At 47.9% G+C, this 19,738-nt stretch overlaps 1 protein-coding gene across 2 annotated transcripts in view; it reads left to right on the top strand.

The window, feature by feature from the left end:
• SPTBN1 (spectrin beta, non-erythrocytic 1) overlaps window positions 1-19,738 on the top strand; it is a 209,611-nt gene that overhangs the window by 167,928 nt on the left and 21,945 nt on the right. For both annotated transcript variants that reach the window (XM_052647744.1, XM_052647745.1), the window contains exons 13-24: window positions 521-674; window positions 1,298-2,168; window positions 2,263-2,400; window positions 3,185-3,941; window positions 4,749-4,951; window positions 9,698-9,788; window positions 14,756-14,902; window positions 15,742-16,005; window positions 17,200-17,424; window positions 18,048-18,137; window positions 18,290-18,568; window positions 19,223-19,353. In XM_052647744.1, the coding sequence (XP_052503704.1) occupies window positions 521-674; window positions 1,298-2,168; window positions 2,263-2,400; window positions 3,185-3,941; window positions 4,749-4,951; window positions 9,698-9,788; window positions 14,756-14,902; window positions 15,742-16,005; window positions 17,200-17,424; window positions 18,048-18,137; window positions 18,290-18,568; window positions 19,223-19,353 (3,350 nt within the window). The remainder of the gene's footprint in view (window positions 1-520; window positions 675-1,297; window positions 2,169-2,262; window positions 2,401-3,184; window positions 3,942-4,748; window positions 4,952-9,697; window positions 9,789-14,755; window positions 14,903-15,741; window positions 16,006-17,199; window positions 17,425-18,047; window positions 18,138-18,289; window positions 18,569-19,222; window positions 19,354-19,738) is intronic.

Raw genomic sequence — 19,738 nt, forward strand, 5'->3', positions numbered from 1 at the left:
TACAGTCCATGGGGTCTGTAAGCTTTTCCACCTGACGCCTTTTCCCATTGACTGTAAGTACAGAGGTATACCAATGAGCTCTCAGACAAGGTGAGCATCCAGTTAAGGAGTCAGCAGCTTCGAGGAGATGTCTTTAAACTGTGACATGAAGCAGCTGTCACCTTTATTGTCTTTTCTTGAATAGTTGTTACTGCACCAGTTGCTTCTTGGAGGCCCGGTTTATTTCATACTGATGCCCCATCCCTTCCTTTTTTTTTTTTTTTCTTCCCTATTCTATACTTTTTAGTGTAGGTTTGGCTTCTTATTCAACATAGATGATCATTAGTTTATTAAGTCTCTCCTGCTGCTTTTGGGTTTGTTTGCTCTGATTTTCTTGCCATCATCTTCCTCTAAAGATACAGGGAGGGTGGCTGGAGGGACGATACAGCTTGGCTGCTGGCTCCCATCCTGTCCACAGATTATGAGACGCTGAAGTCCAGGTTGTACCCACAGTTGTCTTCTCTGTGCCTCTTGTGTTCAGGTGCTGTTATTGTCCCAAGACTATGGCAAACACTTGCTCGGCGTGGAAGACCTGTTACAGAAGCACGCCCTGGTTGAAGCAGACATTGGCATCCAGGCAGAGCGGGTGAGAGGTGTCAACGCTTCTGCCCAGAAGTTCGCAACCGACGGGGAAGGTAAGGATGGACCGACCCTGATGGTACCTCCTCATCACCAGAGGCCTGTCTCTAGAGACTTGGATGAGCTGTGTGTGGTAGTGCAGCCTTGAAAGGTACCAGCCATTTGTGGGTTCCCAGTGGGCCATGTTGGGGATTTAACAAGATGCTGTAGGGTGGCCTTCTGAACATTTTTAACTTCTTCTTACTTTTCTGAAATGGACCTATCTTTTCCTTCAGTACCCAAGTGCTACTTGCTTATGTTGGGCAGTGAACTTTGCCAGACTACACTCGGCACACCCACTGCTTGGCGTGGCTCTCTTCGCTTTCACACTTGGTCGTGCAGATATTTATTCTAAGTTTGTTTTGAAAGGTTTGGTTTTGTGCAGGTTCAGAAACATTTAAATGCAGCTGCCTTCTTTTTTATAGTTTACCTCGTTTTTTGGTTCCTAAGTGACCGAAAAGAAAATAATACTTAAGGAAAAAAAAAAACATTGCTCCTCCCTCCTCTTAGATGGTGACCCTGCACTTTGCATGAATGGGGGACCTAGGAAGGAGAACAGGGGTGTAACTGACTGCCTATCTGTGCATGGGAGCCCATGCTTCCGCTGTCACACCCATGTGCCCGCCTTGATGTTACACAGGTTACAAGCCCTGCGACCCCCAGGTAATCCGAGACCGAGTGGCCCACATGGAGTTCTGTTACCAAGAGCTTTGCCAGCTGGCGGCTGAGCGCCGGGCCCGCCTGGAAGAGTCCCGTCGCCTCTGGAAGTTCTTCTGGGAGATGGCAGAGGAGGAGGGCTGGATCCGGGAGAAGGAGAAGATCCTGTCCTCCGATGACTACGGCAAGGACCTCACAAGTGTCATGCGCCTGCTCAGCAAGCACCGGGCATTTGAGGATGAGATGAGCGGCCGCAGTGGCCACTTCGAGCAAGCCATCAAGGAGGGCGAAGACATGATCGCCGAGGAGCACTTCGGGTCAGAGAAGATCCGGGAGCGGATTGCCTACATCCGCGAGCAGTGGGCCCACCTGGAGGAGCTCTCGGCCATCCGCAAGAAGCGCCTGGAGGAGGCCTCACTGCTGCACCAGTTCCAGGCGGATGCTGACGACATCGACGCCTGGATGCTGGACATCCTCAAGATCGTCTCCAGCAACGACGTGGGCCACGACGAGTACTCCACCCAGTCCCTGGTCAAGAAGCACAAGGACGTGGCGGAGGAGATCGCCAACTACCGGCCCACCATCGACTCGCTGCACGAGCAAGCCAGCGCCCTGCCCCAGGAGCACGCTGAGTCCCCCGACGTGCGGGGCCGGCTGGCGGGCATTGAGGAGCGCTACAAGGAGGTGGCCGAGCTGACGCGGCTGCGGAAGCAGGCGCTGCAGGACACTCTGGCCCTGTACAAGATGTTCAGCGAGGCCGATGCCTGTGAGCTCTGGATTGACGAGAAGGAGCAGTGGCTCAACAACATGCAGATCCCAGAGAAGCTGGAAGACCTGGAGGTCATCCAGCACAGGTGAGCTGCTGCTGTGAGGTCCCCCACCCACCCTCCCCCCCTGTGCAGCTTCAGTGACCAAGCAGGTGACCACTCTGTCAAATTGCCTTTGCAGATTCGAGAGCCTCGAACCGGAGATGAACAACCAGGCGTCCCGGGTGGCAGTGGTGAACCAGATTGCTCGGCAGCTGATGCATAGCGGCCACCCAAGTGAGAAGGAGATCAAAGCCCAGCAGGACAAGCTCAACACAAGGTGAGCGTGAGGCCAGTGGCAGCAGGCTGGCTCCCTGTGCTCGGCCAGGAGGGTCGGGGTTGCCCCCCAAGCCTCATGGTCAGGGATTTCCTGTATGGGGTCACTGACACTGTGGCGCCATTGTCGTGGCATCAGCATTTGTCCTTTGACATACTCTGGTTTTCTGAGAAGTGTCTCTGAGGGCAACATGGTTCAGTGCACCCCTCCCCCATGTGGGAAGCGAGAGCCTGCGTGAGACCCATGCCCAGCATAGTGGGTCATGGCATCAAGGTGGCACTTCTGCTGTCCCTTTTAAAGTCATTTCTGGAACAGGGTTTTAGCATGTTTGAGATGTAATTGGTGGATGAAAGTCCTAATTATCAAGGTAGACTTTTGTCCTGGTCTTATCTTTCTATTGAATAAATACATTTGAGTGGGTCGTGGTGGCAGCTGAAGCCTTGGGGTATGGGACATGTTTAGTAGGTGCAGCTTGGAGGTAAGAGGTGCATTGCAGTCAGGAGTTAAGTGACTTTGGGGGACAGATGTCTTGTCATTGCTCACCTTTCCGCTCTTTAAGTTCCTTTCCTTGTCAGGCTTCTTACAGATTAGAGTGTGTCCCTGAGCTTTTGCGATGGTGGTACTTGGTGTCCACATACTGAGGGAGGTGGTTTTCCAAACAGCACATAGTCAGAGCAGAGGTGGCAGGAGAATGGCAGCTCTGACCATTACTGTGAATTTCATTGTCCAGCCACCACCTTTTGTCCTGTCTCTCACACTGCCTTCTCTGCCACCCTGGCATCCACAGGTGGAGCCAGTTCAGGGAGCTGGTGGACCGGAAGAAGGACGCGCTCCTCTCCGCCCTGAGCATCCAAAACTACCACCTCGAGTGCAACGAAACCAAGTCATGGATCCGGGAGAAGACCAAAGTCATTGAATCCACCCAGGACCTGGGCAACGACCTGGCGGGTGTCATGGCCCTGCAGCGCAAGCTGACCGGCATGGAGCGGGACCTCGTGGCCATCGAGGCGAAACTGAGTGACCTGCAGAAGGAGGCCGAGAAGCTGGAGTCCGAGCACCCCGACCAGGCCCAGGCTATCCTGTCTCGGCTGGCCGAGATCAGTGACGTGTGGGAGGAGATGAAGACCACGCTGAAGAACCGTGAGGCCTCCCTGGGAGAGGCCAGCAAGCTGCAGCAGTTCCTGCGGGACCTGGACGACTTCCAGTCTTGGCTCTCCAGGACACAGACTGCCATTGCCTCGGAGGACATGCCTAACACCCTGACCGAGGCCGAGAAGCTCCTCACGCAGCACGAGAACATCAAAAACGAGATCGACAACTACGAGGAGGACTACCAGAAGATGAGGGACATGGGCGAGATGGTCACCCAGGGCCAGACGGACGCCCAGTACATGTTCCTGCGGCAGCGGCTGCAGGCCCTGGACACAGGCTGGAACGAGCTCCACAAGATGTGGGAGAACAGGCAGAGCCTCCTCTCCCAGTCCCATGCCCACCAGCAGTTCCTGCGGGACACCAAGCAGGCCGAAGCCTTCCTGAACAACCAGGTAACGTCCCCCACCGCTTGGCGTCCTCCCCATCAGGCTGGGCCTCGGCTGCCTGTGGGCTGCCGGTTTACACCTACTTGTGTGAAGTTAGAAGAGCAGTGGACAAACACTTGTTTTCCCTGACTTCTAAGGCACTGAAACCGGTCACAATGAAGGGGATAGAACTGAAGATTCCCATGGAGGCTGCCTTGCCTTGCAAAGTATCGTTCCACCACAATAATGGTCTAGGACCTCTTAATGTCTCATAGTATGTTATCATAGTAGTTCATTACATTGCCAACATTCTGAGATGTATTAATCCAATCGAAAAGTATTTGGGGGGAATTTTTTTTTTTCTGAATGGTTCTGTCTTTCTTGCTCTTAGAAAGGTCAGGGTCTTGATCAAGTGACACAATGCAGAAATTAGAGAAAGAGCTAAGGATGGTTACCAGCAGCAGAGTTGATAATGTCTCTTGAAAGATTAGGTTTGAAGAATCTGTTGCTATCACCTTACGGGCACATCTGTGGATCCTTGTGGCTGATGCACAAGCCTTCATTTACTTCCCTCACTTGCTTGGGAGGAAAAATGAGAGCATTTAACCACTTACAGGAATCTAATAGTCACTTTCGGCATCTCATTGGGATATTTCCCCTCCTCCCAACTTTTTATATTATCTGACTCCATAGATAATTTTAGCTAAGTGTGACAAAGCAGTTGTTGCAAAGTGTGGAAATAGGGAAGACTGGTTTTTATTTTTTTTCATATTCAGAAGGCAAGTTGTATCTCATGATTTTTAATCTTGCTGTGATTTTCCCTTTTTAATTAAGGAGTACGTTTTGGCCCATACTGAAATGCCCACCACCTTGGAAGGAGCTGAAGCAGCTATTAAAAAACAAGAGGATTTCATGACCACCATGGATGCCAATGAGGAGAAGATCAATGCGGTTGTGGAAACGGGCCGGAGGCTGGTGAGCGATGGGAACATCAACTCGGATCGCATCCAGGAGAAGGTGGACTCCATCGATGACAGGTGCGGAGTCCTGAGGCCCTTAAGGAAGTCTTGCACCCTGGGGCTCTCAAGCAACTGTATCATTGACCAACATCTTTGGGGCTGTGGGTTTAAATTCCAAAGTGGGCAGGATACGGGCTTCTAGTAAAATTTAATCTACAAAAGAAAGCCTGAAAAGCCAAGCTAATCCCTGATCAAAGGCTTACAGCTCTGAAGTGCTGAGTAGTAGTGGGGTATAAGCCTGCCCTGTAAGACGTGACACACAGCACGACACAGAGCACATCACCCAGTGGGACCCTGAGAGCCAGACGCTTCCCCATCCAGCCAAACCCACATTCACCGTCACCCAAGCAAGACTCTCTGAGGTCCCAGCAGGGGTAGGGAGGAAGGGCAGGGTTTGCTTGTCTGAGTACCTGGCAGAGCCAAAAAGGGAGCATCACTAGGCCTTTACTAGAAGGCCTAAGGATACTGCTGTATTGGCATCTCATTTATGAGAAAAGACCTTTTCCTCTTCAGCCAAGCTCTCTCCACCATTAGATGCTGCTGTTTTGTTTTTATTTTCAGTTCCAAGAGATTTTTCTTCCTGGCCACATTCTGTGTCAGACCCTCTCTCCTAACACTCACTCTGCCTTGGTTATTACTAAAGCAGGAGGTCTAGTGGATCTGGTTTGGACACGCAGCCTGGCCTGGTTCTGGCCTGTTCTGAGCTGGCCACTTCTCTCCAGGGATGGCCTATCTGAGTCAGTCACCAGTTTCTGTCACAGCTGATCTCCTCTGGTCCCAACCTGGGCCAGATTTACAGGCTCACTGTGAGATGATGTCATCAAGAAACAAGCTCTTTTTCAAGGCTCCTCTGACCTTCCAGTGCAGTGAGGAGGAAAACCTGCCAGTGGGGAGCAGTTCCTTACCGTGTCCGAGAGGGTGTCCTGGGACCCTGGGCCACGCAGACATGCCACAATCTGCAGTGGAGAGGGGACTGACTCGTTGCCCGGAACGATCGCGCTCCTGGCTTTAGCCAGTCTGTCCCATGCACTGATTCAGATCCTAAACCCTATGCTCTAAGGATGGTACTGTGGGAATAGGATATAAGGCAGATTATAATTTTGTATCTGTTGCTTTTAAAACAGCTACAAAAAAAAAAGATCTCTCCACCTTCAAATGAGTATGAGAAACAAGGATTGAGCAAGACAGTTTTAGCAAGGAGAAAAAGAATTTCCTTTTCTCCCGGTGTTAAATCTCACTATTTTGTAAACATAATATCCCACGTTCCTCCACGTTAGGTGCACACAGCTGGTTTCCTGAAGATGGGCTGGGCCACTGGGGACACTTGTGTTTAGGCGGGTGTGCAGCTGCCTGGCCGCTTCCTCAGTGTGTTGATCCCCCACCCCACCCCCATGCCGCAGCTGCAAGGGCTTGTTGGAAGCAGGTGATGCTGTCAAGACTGGAGACTCCTGGATACAGAGAACATTTTAGCAGCTCTTTGTTGGAGCTTAAGCTTCCTTTTGTCCTTGACTCGGAGCCTGGGCACCTGGGGTTCCAAGGCCTCCTGGGGATTTCTGTTGTTAAAAGCAGTGGGAAGACAATCCTCTACTGTCCTTAAGCTTAACAGAGAGAGAAGGGGGTGGGGCTTTCTGGTGATCTACCCTCAGAAGGATTACATTTTCTAACTTTCCTCAGCATATGTTCCCTGAATTCTGGTTTCACTTTAATATCCCCAGAGACCTCAAAATCTGAAACTTGACCCCAGAGGATACTGGTCTGTTATAAAAATATACAAATCTGAGTTCCAGGTGGTGTCGGAGCACGAGCTAAGTAAATATCTAAACCTTTGGGATCTGATCCCCATCCAGAAACATTCTGATGCTCCCATGAAGCTATTTTTGTAGAATGCAAAATCATTATAACGTGCTTACATTCCGGAAATCTTGTCGATTACCGCTGAGTTCGTTGAAATGAAAAAGTGCTAGAACAAAGACACTGACTTAACAGATGTGGGTAGGGTTTGAGTGGCCTTTATAGTGCCTTTGACGTGGTGGGAAGGAGCCTGCAGTCCAAGCCTGCTCAAGGCGAGTAGGAACAGGTGAGCTTCCTGGCTCAGAGGAAAATTCCAGCCACAGTGCAGTCCTGGGAGAAAAGGAAATCTGTCCAGTTTCATAAAGCCAGACCCTATCTCACATGGGAACAAAACTTAAAAATTACCAGCATGCTTTACTCATTTACCTATGGTTCTTCACTTTTCATAAGAACCAGAGTTGAACCTAGTATCTGCCTCTTGTGATGAGGAGCTTTTGAGTTTCATTATAGGGGTAGGAGGTGAGGGATGGAAAGAAAGCAAGAAATTTAACCTCATCCCAAACAGCACGCTAAAGAGTAAGAGAAATGGCCAAGTTCTGGAAGGTCCTTCCCTTTAATTAAATCCGTGATCCAACCTTGAAGGACCTCCCTGAGTTTCACTTCCCATGAACACCAGGGTGGAGAAAAATTGTCCAGGCAGAAATCTGTTGGGCACATGTGAATCTTCATTTTATAAGAGATACATTCAAGATTCCTTCTGGTGGTATTTCTCTCTATGTTGAATTTTCTTAGTGTCTGAGGTTATTTTTAGCTGTTACTTCAGTGAGCTTCAAGGTTGCATGACCTGTTTAACTGTCTGTGTCTCTGATTACTCCTTGCCATGACAGCATTTTCGTGTGATGCTTGGGAAAGAAATGAGATCTTTTCTTCAAGGCCTTTGACTCGAAGCAGGACTCTTGCATTTTGTGACTTAACTCCAACTCAGATTACCTTCCTCTGGAAGATTTGCTTTATTTTTCTTAAACCCCCGTACAAACAGTGAGTGGAACTTGAGGGTTGGGAACTTGAAGGACTTTGCTTGACATTCCTTCCCCACCCAGATTTTTTGGATGACTAATTCCTTTAATCCGAAATCACAATGTTTAAAAAAATTTTTTTAAGTTTTCATCTTTGAGAAAGGATCGCAATAAAGTAAAGGGACTTAGGCCTTCTAAAATTATTACTATAAAAGTCAGAGTGTTATAAATGGGGCATAGAGGCTGGAAACTACTACCTTTTAATCTCACCCTTAGCACGTGCCACTTTGGTTTTTGCTTTCTAATCTGTGCCTTGGAATTTTTTTAATCATTAATTAATGCACTAACTTTTTTTAAATTTAGCATTATATAAGAAGTACTTTTCTATTGTTGCATTTTGCTTAAGTGGTATAAACATACTAAGACCCCTTTGCCTGAAGCTACAGAATCCCTTTCAACTAAAAACAAAAAAGTAAACTGTTATCTTATGTGTTGAGCAATTCCCTGACAGTGTTCTTTCCATTCGCATCATCCCTGTGATCTGGGAGCTGGAGGAGCAGTGAGTGATTCCCTTTGGTCTACAGGCAGATGATGGCCTCAGTGCTACCAGTGTCCCTTGCCACTACTCCCTGCATACCTGTGTGACGCATGGGTCATTACGATCTTCTTGCACTCGAAGAAGGTATTTTAAAAGCCAGCCTGTAGCAGGTGCTCCCTGAGCTGTCCTTTCTTGGCATCATGGAGAATCAGAGGTCATGTTCTTCCTCATCCTGGCCATGGGGGTTAGTGAGGTTGGTCAAGAGATCTTGCCCAGACACTGCAGAAAGAAGGGACTTGGCAGGAAAACCCAAACCTTCCCATTTGCACTCTCCCTTCAGGAGATCTGGGTTCATCCTTGGGTTGGGAAGATCCCTTGGAGAAGGAAAAGGCTGCCCACTTCAATATTCTGGCCTGAAAATTTCCATGAACTCTATAGTCCGTGGGGTCACAAAGAGAGACACGACTGAGTGATTTTCACTTTCACCTTTCGCCATTCTTCATACCCTGTGCTTAGGCCAGCTGGCACTTGGGTTCCTTGGAAATATGAGGAGCTGTGTTACGGTGATGCTTCTCGATTCTCAGTGTAGTATGGCTCTCCTCGAGGCAGTAGAACCACATGAAGGCTGTAGTGTCCATGGCACTCACAGCATTCACGTGGCTCTTCTTCACAGTCCAGTGGGAAAGCCCCTGGGAGTGGAAGGAAGTCTTGCGGGGGCTCCCTGTACCTCCACGGTGTGTGCCAAGAAGCCCTGTGGCTGCATCTGAGCTGTGGAGTGAGTGCCTGGTGTCGCTTGTCATTTCACCAAGTTCAGCAGCTCCTTCTGATTGTTCTAAGTGTCCTGGTTAAGGTTTTGTGCTTTAACTTCTGTAAGCCTTGGTTACCCTTATGTATTGATAAAGATGGGGATTGAGTAGGTAGACGATCTCACAGGTCTAAAAATTTTCATTCTTGGTTTATTGTTGTTTGGGACAAGCTTTTCTCATGATGAGAATCTTATCATCGGGAAATGTACTTTGAAGCCAGTTACATGGTTTTCGGTATTTTCTTAGCCATGTACATGGTCTGTCACCCAGTTATGAGTTTCCTAAAGATCAATTTTATATTTTCCCAGTTCCTAAAATGGAGAGTTGTGCTGAGTGCCTGCTCATGGTGTCTTTCCCTAGCACCAGACTTAGGAAGCTCTGTTGCTTGCATCCTGGCTGGCTGTGTGGCTGGGACAGGTGTTCTGGCTTCTTGTACCATGGCTTACTCATTTGAATGCTCGACTCCCTTGTTTATTTTGTCTCCTTGACATAATCAAGAACTGTCAGCAGATTGTTTTCAGCGTGTAGAGAAACCCAGAAAAGAAACTGAATTGCAAATTCTGTATTTTAAGAATTCCTTTCTAAAATATCATTTTTATTATCGTTATAACAGACACAGGAAGAATCGCGAGGCAGCCAGTGAGCTTCTGATGAGACTGAAGGACAACAGGGATCTTCAGAAATTCCTGCAAGACTGTCAGGAGGTACATCGCCCTTTAATGCCTCCTTTCCTCTTTTCTAACAAGAGCCACCAAGCATTTGGCAGAAGAACCCTTGGGATTGTAAAATGAACTGAGGCCAGAAATTCACACCAGAAATTTGCAGGTGGGGCAGTGTCAGTTCTCCAGCCTACAAGCTACCACTTAGAGTAACCAAATTATTACAGTCTAGAACTGTGCTATTCAACACAGCAGATACTAACCACATGTGGCTGCCTCATTTTAAATGAAGTTAAGACTGTAGTTTTCCATCATGCTGGCTGTACTTAAGTGCTCAGCAGCCGACTGTGATTGATGGCTGCCATATTGTATGGACAGTGCAGATGTAGAACATTGCCATGGTCAAAGACAGTGATATTCTCAAATACTCTATAGCCTAAAAGCATCTACTATTTAAAGTAAGGCAGAGTTACTAGTAGGGAAGGAAAGAAATGAAAGAAACTGCAGTTGGCTACCCAGGTAAGAAGAAAGATTTCAAAAAATACACACAGTTTTCTTACTCATTGAAGACTTTGAAATATCCATCCTTCAGGCTCCTGCCAAGAGCAGTAATCCTGATTTCAGACTCTTGAGTTTTAACATGTGGTATTCATCTGATGATTCTCAAACTATTTTATACTCCCCTGATACGTGCATAAACTAACTGGGAAAACTAAAGTTAGCCAGTAAAACGCAGCCTGTCTGTAGCTAGAAGCATCTAGCTGACTTCACATGCGTGAGATCACAAGCACATCGTATTTCACTATCGACCAGAGAACCATGGTGAGACTCAGTCCTCTCTGGTTTATTAGACTAAATCTCATCAGAGGCAGAAGTGGGATGAAAAATATCCAAGGGAAGCTGTAGGGATCTTGGGGAAGGGGAACTGAAGATGGAGAGGGGAGGATCAAGGTCATATGCTAAGAATATGACCAGACTCTTCATGAATCCTTTGCATGTAAACTTGTAGCTGTGTGTTAAATATGGCTCTCATAACAGTTGAATCAGAGCCGGAGACAGAAGCAATCCTTCATGTCTATTAAACTGCTCTCACTGTGAATCTTAAAATGTGCTCCAGCAGCTAAACCTTACGAAGGAAGAGAAGCCCCTCAACTGTGTAGCTGAGGGTCTGTTGACATTCAGGGCCACACTGATGAATCTGGGTCCCTGGAGGGGTTTGCCTGGAGCCAGACAGGTGAGGCCAGGAGTGCCTCTTCAAGTCACTCCCGAGCATGAATAACCCATTTGAATAGGATGCTCGTTTAAAGAGGCATTCATGTCTCCAGACAAGACCCAGGGAAGAGTAATGGATTCAGGGTTAGCTGTGTAGAGTCGCATGACGTGCTGCAGTGAATACCAAGTGGCCCTTCAGCCCTAGAGGGAGTGAAAAGTTGTCAGGAGACGTTTGCAGCCTGGGCTGTGCCCTTCCCAGACTGGAAGTCCCTGAAGTACCTTAACGTTGCCCTTGAAGCCCTGCCAGTGACTTGTTTTAACCTCAAATCAGACGGGAAGGGGGTCTGCTGGGGAAACCAATGGGACCCCATCCCTTTGCTTAAAGAACAGATTACTGAGATGAAATCCATTGACCTGAGCATGGTGAAATCTGGACTGAATTTAGGGAAAAGAATGCCAGGAAATAAGCAGGAAGTGAGGGGACAGAGGAACCGTTGAGAGAGGCTCAGTTGAAATTTCCAGCCCCTGATTTTCCATTCACATCCGTGTGGATTCATAAATAGAAACATGTGGGAAAAGTAAGTAGATAAGATGTAGTCCTTCCAAGTAGAATCACAGGAAATAGTTTCAGTAGATCTTTAGATCTTTGTTAATTCTTGTTCCAGATGAGCGTCCTTGGTTACAAGGAATTTACTCCCTGACACACACCAGTGACCGATAGGCACACCCAGAGGGCTCAGCCCTGTGTGATTTCCCCTCCAAGAGTGCCTGGAGGTTTTGGCTGGACTTCTTTGTCCTGGAGATGATTTGCAGGTCTCTTTGTGACTGCTGTGCCAGATCTCCCTGGGTTATCTATTTTTTCTTTCCTTGAACCTTGTTAAAAGTTAGTACAACCATAAGATCTGCTGGGGGTACCACATCAGCATATATAGATGCTGAATAAAGACTGAATTTACAAATAAAGACTGAATTTAGGTCAGGTTTGTCAAAATGTGTCCAAGTGTTAGTCACTCAGTCGTGTCCGACTCTTTGTGACCCTATGGAGTGTAGCCCGCCCAGCTCCTCTGTACGTTCAATTCTTCAAGCAAAACTACTGGAGTGGGTAGCCATTCCCTTCTCTAGGGGTCTTTCCTGCCTAAGAGTCAAACCCAGGTCTCCTGGATTACATGTAGATTCCTTACGGTCTGAGCCACCTGGGAAGCCCAGTAGTTTCCACAAAGCGACAGAATTTAGGTCAGGTTTGGGGGCTTCAAAACCCTTGGTGTAGAAGTACCAGCAAAGGGTGCTATTATTATTAAGGAATATTCTTCTTTATTAATTTTCCATTATTTGGCCTCATTAAAATATGCCCATTTTAAACCAGAATCTCTGAGAATGGAGTCTATGGGTGGACTAGCCCTACATATGAAAACCTACTTCTTATTGTGTTGGTGGATACTTACAGAGCACCCAGAAGTCAGATTTAATGCTGCTGCTTGCTGTTGGTATTGTTCAAGGTCTAGGAAATCCAGATGGTCTCCTTGCCACACCCCCTTCCTGGTTGGTTGGAGGCTAGAGGAGGCTGGGATGTAAGCTCTACCATTGTTGCCACCCACCACGAATACTTCCTGGAGGGGGAAAGTCATTGCCGCAGTGCAGGGAGGATGAGCGGGGCCTAGCTAATCACAGTTACAGATGGCAATGCAAACAGCATCACGTTTTTTGTGTTGTTATTTTAATATGATACCCTGAAAAATGAGTGATTTAAAAGGTCCTGCTTTTCTATTCTATTCCCTGTTTCCATACCTCCTGTTTTCTGAAACTGATTTCTTCTTCCCCTGGAGGGCAATATAACTATATGTGGTGGTACCGGCATAGTGGGTTCAGCGCTTTGCTTTGAGCTTAATCCAGTGATCAAAGCATTTGTTCCTATCCTTTTGCAATCTGCACAGTGTTCTATTCTGCAGAGAATGAGCATATTCTTAAATGACCTTTGTCAGTGCCCACGGATAATAACTATGGGTCTGATTCCAGAATGCTGATAGAGGTCTGATGAACTAGCAAGTTCCACAGCTCTGTCTCATTGTGCTATGTCACATGCTGCTTTATCTGCAGGATGATGGGTTCAGCAAAGAGCAGATTTGTTTATAAGCCTCTGATTTTTATGTGGCTCCTTTTTCTTTTAATCTCTCTTGGGTAGGTGGTTATGAATAGAGCAAATATGTGGATGTCCTTTGCACTTTGGATCATTGCCATTTATTATGTTTAGTGTGCATGTGAGGAATACAGGGTAAAGTTTTTCCATTTGGTTTCCTCTTAATGTCTTTTCTCCTTAGATTGAATAGCCTTAGCCTTTCAGGCATTAACTACTCAGATAACTGGAAGGGAAGTAGGTGATTCTTTTAAAGTAGGAAATTCAGTGCCTTGGTTGTTGTGTAACAGATCTATGGTCCATGCTTACCAAGGGCTTTATGGGACTTGCTGTCTTTTCCTTAATAAAGAGTGACATCAAAAATCTCACTACTTTTGCTTTTGACCCCCCTCTCTCCCATACATGGTGGTTGGTCTCCTGAGAAGGGTAGGAAGGATGCCTGGGGGTTCAGCCACAAGCAGAGCTGGGGTCCTCCTAGGACCTGCATCCCCCTCCTTGACGTGGTTCCCAGAGAACAGACTTTGTGTTGTGGGGGCCCTCTTATGGGGAAGCCTCTCCCAGCAGCTGCCCAAAGTGCAAGGGAATGCCCTCAGAATGGTTGGTTCTGTAGGGGTTTATACACCATTTCTAAACCCTTGGTGGTGGGCCCGTGACACAGTTTGGGTGCAGATGTGTTATGGCAGCAGCTGGTGTAAGAGTGGCTTCTTATGGTCACGTGGAAGAAGGGCACTGCCCCTGAAGACTTACTGGCTTCTGGTTCCAGGCTGACCCTGCGTTCGTTTGCGTATCTTCCGACTGGGCAGACCGAAGCTCTCTCTTCCTGGTAGGAATTAGTACCCTGGTGTGGCCAACTGCGGGCAGGCAGTGAGGAACCAGGCGAGTTGGAATGAGAGCCAACAAGCGGGACGTGTCCAGGGCCTGGGCTAGGCTCAGATCTGTCAGTGGGGCAGCGTCTGTGAAGAGGCTTCCCAGAGTTCAGATCCAAGCAAACATGCTGGGTCTCAGAATCCAGTCCTGTGAAGTGTTCTTGATCTTAGTCCGGTGAAGTGTTCTTGGTCTTCTACAGACAGGCTGTAGAAGAAAAGTCGAAGGTGACTGAGACACGAAGGGAGCTAAGAGGGCATCATGGTTGCCTCACCCCTGTAGCAAGCAAGTTCCTCATGCTGTTTGTCATCCCCGTAGATAATGTCTGTGAAGAAGAGGAAGTGATGAAAGAGTAGGCACCTTGGTTTCATTTATAGTAGAACTAAAAGAGTTAAAAGATTACCAAATGTAGTAAAGACAGTTAATCTTGTTTAGCATGGTACAGCTAGCCATGGGTATTTGAAGAAGAAAGAAGGTTGTGACTTAGCTTGCTTAGGACAGAATTTTAAACACCAGTGTCTGGAGGGAAAGCTGGTTAAGAGTGCCAAACAGTTTGAAAGCTGGCTCAACGTGCTTTTTACACTTCCGGGTTTAATGTTAGATGCATAGTTTGGAGCAAGTCTCAAGTACAGCATCCATACAGTGGAGATGCTTGTTGAGATGGGTCAGTTGTAAAGTGAATGTCTGGTTGTCTGTTGACGTGGAAACATGGCGTGGCGTGTAACAACATAACAGCTGTTTCCAGGCAGAAAAAAGGCTGATGTCTGTGATCACAGTCTCGGAACCTGATTTTTTTCTTTCCTAGCTGTCTCTCTGGATCAATGAAAAGATGCTTACAGCCCAGGACATGTCTTACGATGAAGCCAGAAATCTGCACAGTAAATGGTTGAAGCATCAGGCCTTTATGGCAGAACTCGCTTCCAACAAAGAATGGCTTGACAAAATTGAGAAGGTGAGTCAAGGGGTTGATGGTGCTCCATCGGTGTGGCTGTGGTGAGAAAACTAACTGGGCGGAAATGAGCTCCTTTGTATTTAGCATGTTTTCCAGCCTATTTGAGTCCTATATGACCACATACGGGAGTTACATAGCCAGGAGCAGTCCCACTTTTCACCTCCCAACTCCTACCTTCAAGCCAGCAGGAAAGGAGACAAGCAGAAGCGCAACCAGGTGGCACAAAATGCCTGCCTTATCTTGTAAAGAGTCCTAGGAGTTGCGTTTCTGTTGTGTGTCTCCTCTGTTGCGCTTGATAGATGCCAGCCCCCGGGGCAGCATCCTCCCTCTGTTGATCGTCTTGTGTGTGCTGGACTGTGACAGACATTGAGCGGATCCACAGAACTTAGAAGTATTATGTATTTTAAATTTCTCATTTTAATAATTTAAACTGTATTGTTTTGGCACAGCAAGATTCTCTGCAGTGTAACCGATCATGAATGTGACATTCCCCACCTTCCCTTCTCTTCCTTCATACACTATATTGTTTCAAAATCTTAACAGTTTAAGTGTTAAGGTCTCTTGGGGTGACGTGGAAGGGGTGAAGTTTTAGGTTACTGGCAATAAATATCCCAGAGCCCCAACCATCACTTGGTGCTCCATGCCTGTGAAAACCAGTCAGGCCATCATTGATTTTGTCAAGCAGTAATTCCATGTAGAAAGACTGCGTACGTGCATGTGTGTATTTGTGTGTGCAAATGTGTGTGTTGAGTGAATAGGTAACTCATAATTCAAATATGTCAGGCTTGTTTTTCACAGTGACACCTGTTCTACAAACTGTATTTATGTGTGTTTTCCAGGAGGGAATGCAGCTCATTTCAGAAAAGCCAGAGACAGAAGCTGTGGTGAAGGAAAAACTCACAGGTTTACATAAAATGTGGGAAGTCCTTGAATCCACCACACAGACCAAGGCCCAGCGGCTCTTCGATGCAAACAAAGCCGAACTCTTCACCCAGAGCTGTGCAGATCTGGACAAATGGCTGCATGGCCTGGAGAGTCAGATTCAGTCTGACGACTATGGCAAAGACCTCACCAGCGTCAACATCCTTCTGAAAAAGCAGCAGGCAAGTGCCTGGGCTGGCGCACTACAGGCTGTTTCCCCGCTGTGGTCCTGGTGGTCTCAATTCGCCCACTGTGTCCTCAGACATTCGCTTGGAGTGTGAAAGGATTTTAACACACCTAGCACAGTGGGCTCTGGTGGCATCAGGGGACATTTCCATAATCAATTTGGAAAGACACCATAGGAGTACTGGGGTCCATGCATGGGAATATATTTTCATTATCATCTTAGTTGATAGATGGTATCACCACTTAACATTATGGTAAATGTTCATTTCATCTAGTTCCACAGTTTACTTGAAGAAAAGTTACCATGTTTGCATACCTCATTGTATGTCTAAATATGTGATAGTTATCTGAGTGGTTCAGGGCACTTTTAGATAATAAGAGAAATTTGGGGTTTGGGGATAACAAGAGTCCTTCTAAGAGCAAATGAATTTACACTGATGAGAGAAAATAGCTGTGATGAGATTGAGCAGGCAGGTTGGTGGTAGTAGCTTGCAGGAGCTCCCCGGGCCGAGTTTGCAGTGTGTGGGCAAGTGCTCCCCTAGCTAAGAGAGTAGTCAGTGTATTTGCCAGCCCCTTGTCTCTGGCGAGAGTAGTGTGTGGTCTTCCCAGGGTTGTGTTTCCTGAACAGACACTTCTGCTGTGCTTTCACCCTTTTCCCTCATGTAAATATACAGTTAGGCTGTCTTCAGCTTTATTATCGAGTATTTTTAAAAAGAAGAATCAGCTTTCTGATTAAAGCAATTGAGAGGAGATGGTTAACGTTAGGTATCCTTCTGGCCTAAAAGAACTGGAAACTGAAGACCTGACTCCTTACTGGTGATTAAGCTGGTTTTCAGTGTCTTTGTGACTTCTGAACAGGCAGATGGAGACCATCCTTTCCCCATAATTAATTATTTCCCCTGTCATTTGCCTCTGAAGTTCCTAAATAAACTTGACTGCTGCTCCCAAGTTTAAAAATCCTTAGAAAGGGAGGTTTTTGTTTTGTTTTGTTTTTTGGAAAAATCAGCTGACAAAGTGGAGCACTAGTTGCTGGCTTGCTAGCCATGCAGAACCGTTTCTTGGGCTCTCCACTGTATCAATTAATACTCCCAAATCTTCTATTTTGGTCAGTGCCAAAGGGGAGCATGTAAAATCACTGTCTGTGTTTCCCTTGTCTCGGGTGTGAAGGTGGGTGTGTCTTCCATCTTCAGATGCTGGAGAATCAGATGGAGGTGCGGAAGAAGGAGATAGAAGAACTCCAGAGCCAGGCACAGGCCCTGAGCCAGGAGGGGAAGAGCACGGACGAAGTGGACAGCAAGCGCCTCACCGTGCAGACCAAGTTCATGGAGCTGCTGGAGCCCCTCAATGAGAGGAAGCAGAACCTGCTGGCCTCCAAGGAGATCCATCAGTTCAACCGGGACGTGGAGGACGAGATCGTGAGTGCCTCCTCACATGGCCGGCTTGCAGCCCGGGTTCCCACTGCTTTACCTGACCCGCCTCAGTCCCTGGGTGGGCTGAGCTGTCACAGTCCTGCACCGTGTGTCCACACAAAATACACCTCTGGATTTCTGTCTAGTTTTCTAAGGGTAAACTGAGGGCTTTAATGCCCCAGAACAATCGTTTTAACAACAAGTAATGGGGATTCCTGGAGAGTCTGGCATTGTGGATAAAAGTAAGGTCTGGAAGACTAGCCTGTACCCTTCATTGGAGAAGAAGGGCAGGCTGCCTGGGCCGCCCCTCCCAGTGGGACAATTGTTTATTTCTTCTTTTTTTAAAAATTCTTATTAAAGTATAATTGATTTACAATGTTGTATTTCTGCTGTACAGCAAAGTGACTAACTTACAGATATATATATATTCTTTCCCTTTATGGTTTGTCACAGGATATTAAATGTAGTTCCCTGGGTTGCACTGGAGGATCTTGTTGTTCATCCCCCACTAGGGTTGAACATGCTTCCTCTCCCATACTGGCCTCCTTGCTCTCCCCTCCCGCCCTTGTCTGCATCAAATATTTGTTCTTTTTGAGTGGCCCTGACCACCTGTTTACAATTCCTTCCAGTTGTGGGTTGGAGAGAGGATGCCTTTGGCGACCTCCACGGATCATGGCCACAACCTTCAGACTGTGCAGCTGTTAATAAAGAAAAATCAGGTAAGTGTGTCTGCTGGGGCGAGCTCCATGGTAGGAGGCAGAGAAGGGGGAGCTCAGAGGACGGGCAGGTTCTCCTCGGCCTCAGGGCCTGGCACAAGCAGCGTGCTGCTGTGGCTCAGTGAGCTTTGCGTGTGTGCTCCCCAATCTCACAGACCCTCCAGAAGGAGATCCAGGGGCACCAGCCTCGCATCGATGACATCTTTGAGAGGAGCCAGATCATCATCACTGACAGCAGCCTCAACGCCGAGGCCATCCGGCAGAGACTGGCCGACCTGAAGCAGCTGTGGGGCCTCCTCATCGAGGAGACTGAGAAGCGGCACCGGCGGCTGGAGGAGGCGCACAGGGCCCAGCAGTACTACTTCGATGCGGCCGAGGCTGAGGCATGGATGAGCGAGCAGGAGCTGTACATGATGTCCGAGGAGAAGGCCAAGGTGAGGAAAGAGGCTGAGCCCACCCCTGCGCCCCGTCCCTGCGCCCGGGGAGCCTCTGACTCGACCTGAAGCTTGTGTTGCTGGGGGTGGCATCCTTGTGCAACGTCTGATTGTTGCCTTGTTTACGGGGGCAGCATGGCACACATAGGTGACTAGAACCTGGCTATTTGCCCCTTGGTAAAGAATTTCCTTCTCTGAATCATGGTATTTATCTGCTCTCCCCTTTTTTAAACAGACATTTGCCAAAGTTTGTCTTTTACAAAATACTGGATGCTTTTGAGACAGTTTAAAAGTATTTGAAATACTTTTCGTATCACACTCCAACCAGAATGCTGTCATCTGCATCTGTTAGATGTGGAGAGTTTTTCCAGCCAAGACACACTCGGTTTGCCTGGCTTCACCTCGTATGTCAGAGGGTCCTCGTCACTGCACCACCCTCATGGCCACCTTTCAGAGGCTCCCGCAGCCCAGTCCGCCTCACCACTCCTGAAACGCTCCAGACTCCGCTGCCCATATCGCACTTGTGGCTTTTTTTCTTTCTGCCAAGTCTTTCTCCCGCCCCCCTGTGCTGTGCAGTTAGCTAGTCTGCTTTCAGGTAGTTTGGATTTGGGGATGGGGGGCGGCTGTGGGTGTGACGGTCCCCTGTCTGTACAGGATGAGCAGAGCGCCGTCTCCATGTTGAAGAAGCACCAGATTCTGGAACAAGCTGTGGAGGACTACGCAGAGACAGTGCACCAGCTCTCCAAGACCAGCCGGGCCCTGGTGGCCGACAGCCATCCTGAAAGGTGCGTGCTGCTTCATGAACGTGAGACTGGCCTGGCAGTTCCTCCTGGTCAGGGCCTCCTGCTTGAGTCTTTGGGAAGCATTTTTAAAACAGACCCAGTAGGCCTGTGCTGAACAGGAAGGGTAGGCTATCATGTGATAGGGGCTTGCTCTCATGGGCTAACGATCTCCTGCTGGCCAAGCCCTATTGAGAGATTATTGGCATCGTGAGTCAGGAGTGCAGATGGATTTGCATGGGTATACAGGGTGATCAGAGCACCTGCGCTTGGGTTTAGAAAGTCGTCCATTTGAGGGAAGTGTTGTAGTAGAGCAGTGTGTGTGTGCTCTGAGCCGCTCAGTCTTGTTTGACTCTTTGCAACCTCATAGACTGTAGCCAGCCAGGCTCCG

This window comes from Budorcas taxicolor, chromosome 11, assembly GCF_023091745.1.
Source record: "Budorcas taxicolor isolate Tak-1 chromosome 11, Takin1.1, whole genome shotgun sequence".
In the NCBI taxonomy this organism is placed as follows: domain Eukaryota; kingdom Metazoa; phylum Chordata; class Mammalia; order Artiodactyla; family Bovidae; genus Budorcas; species Budorcas taxicolor.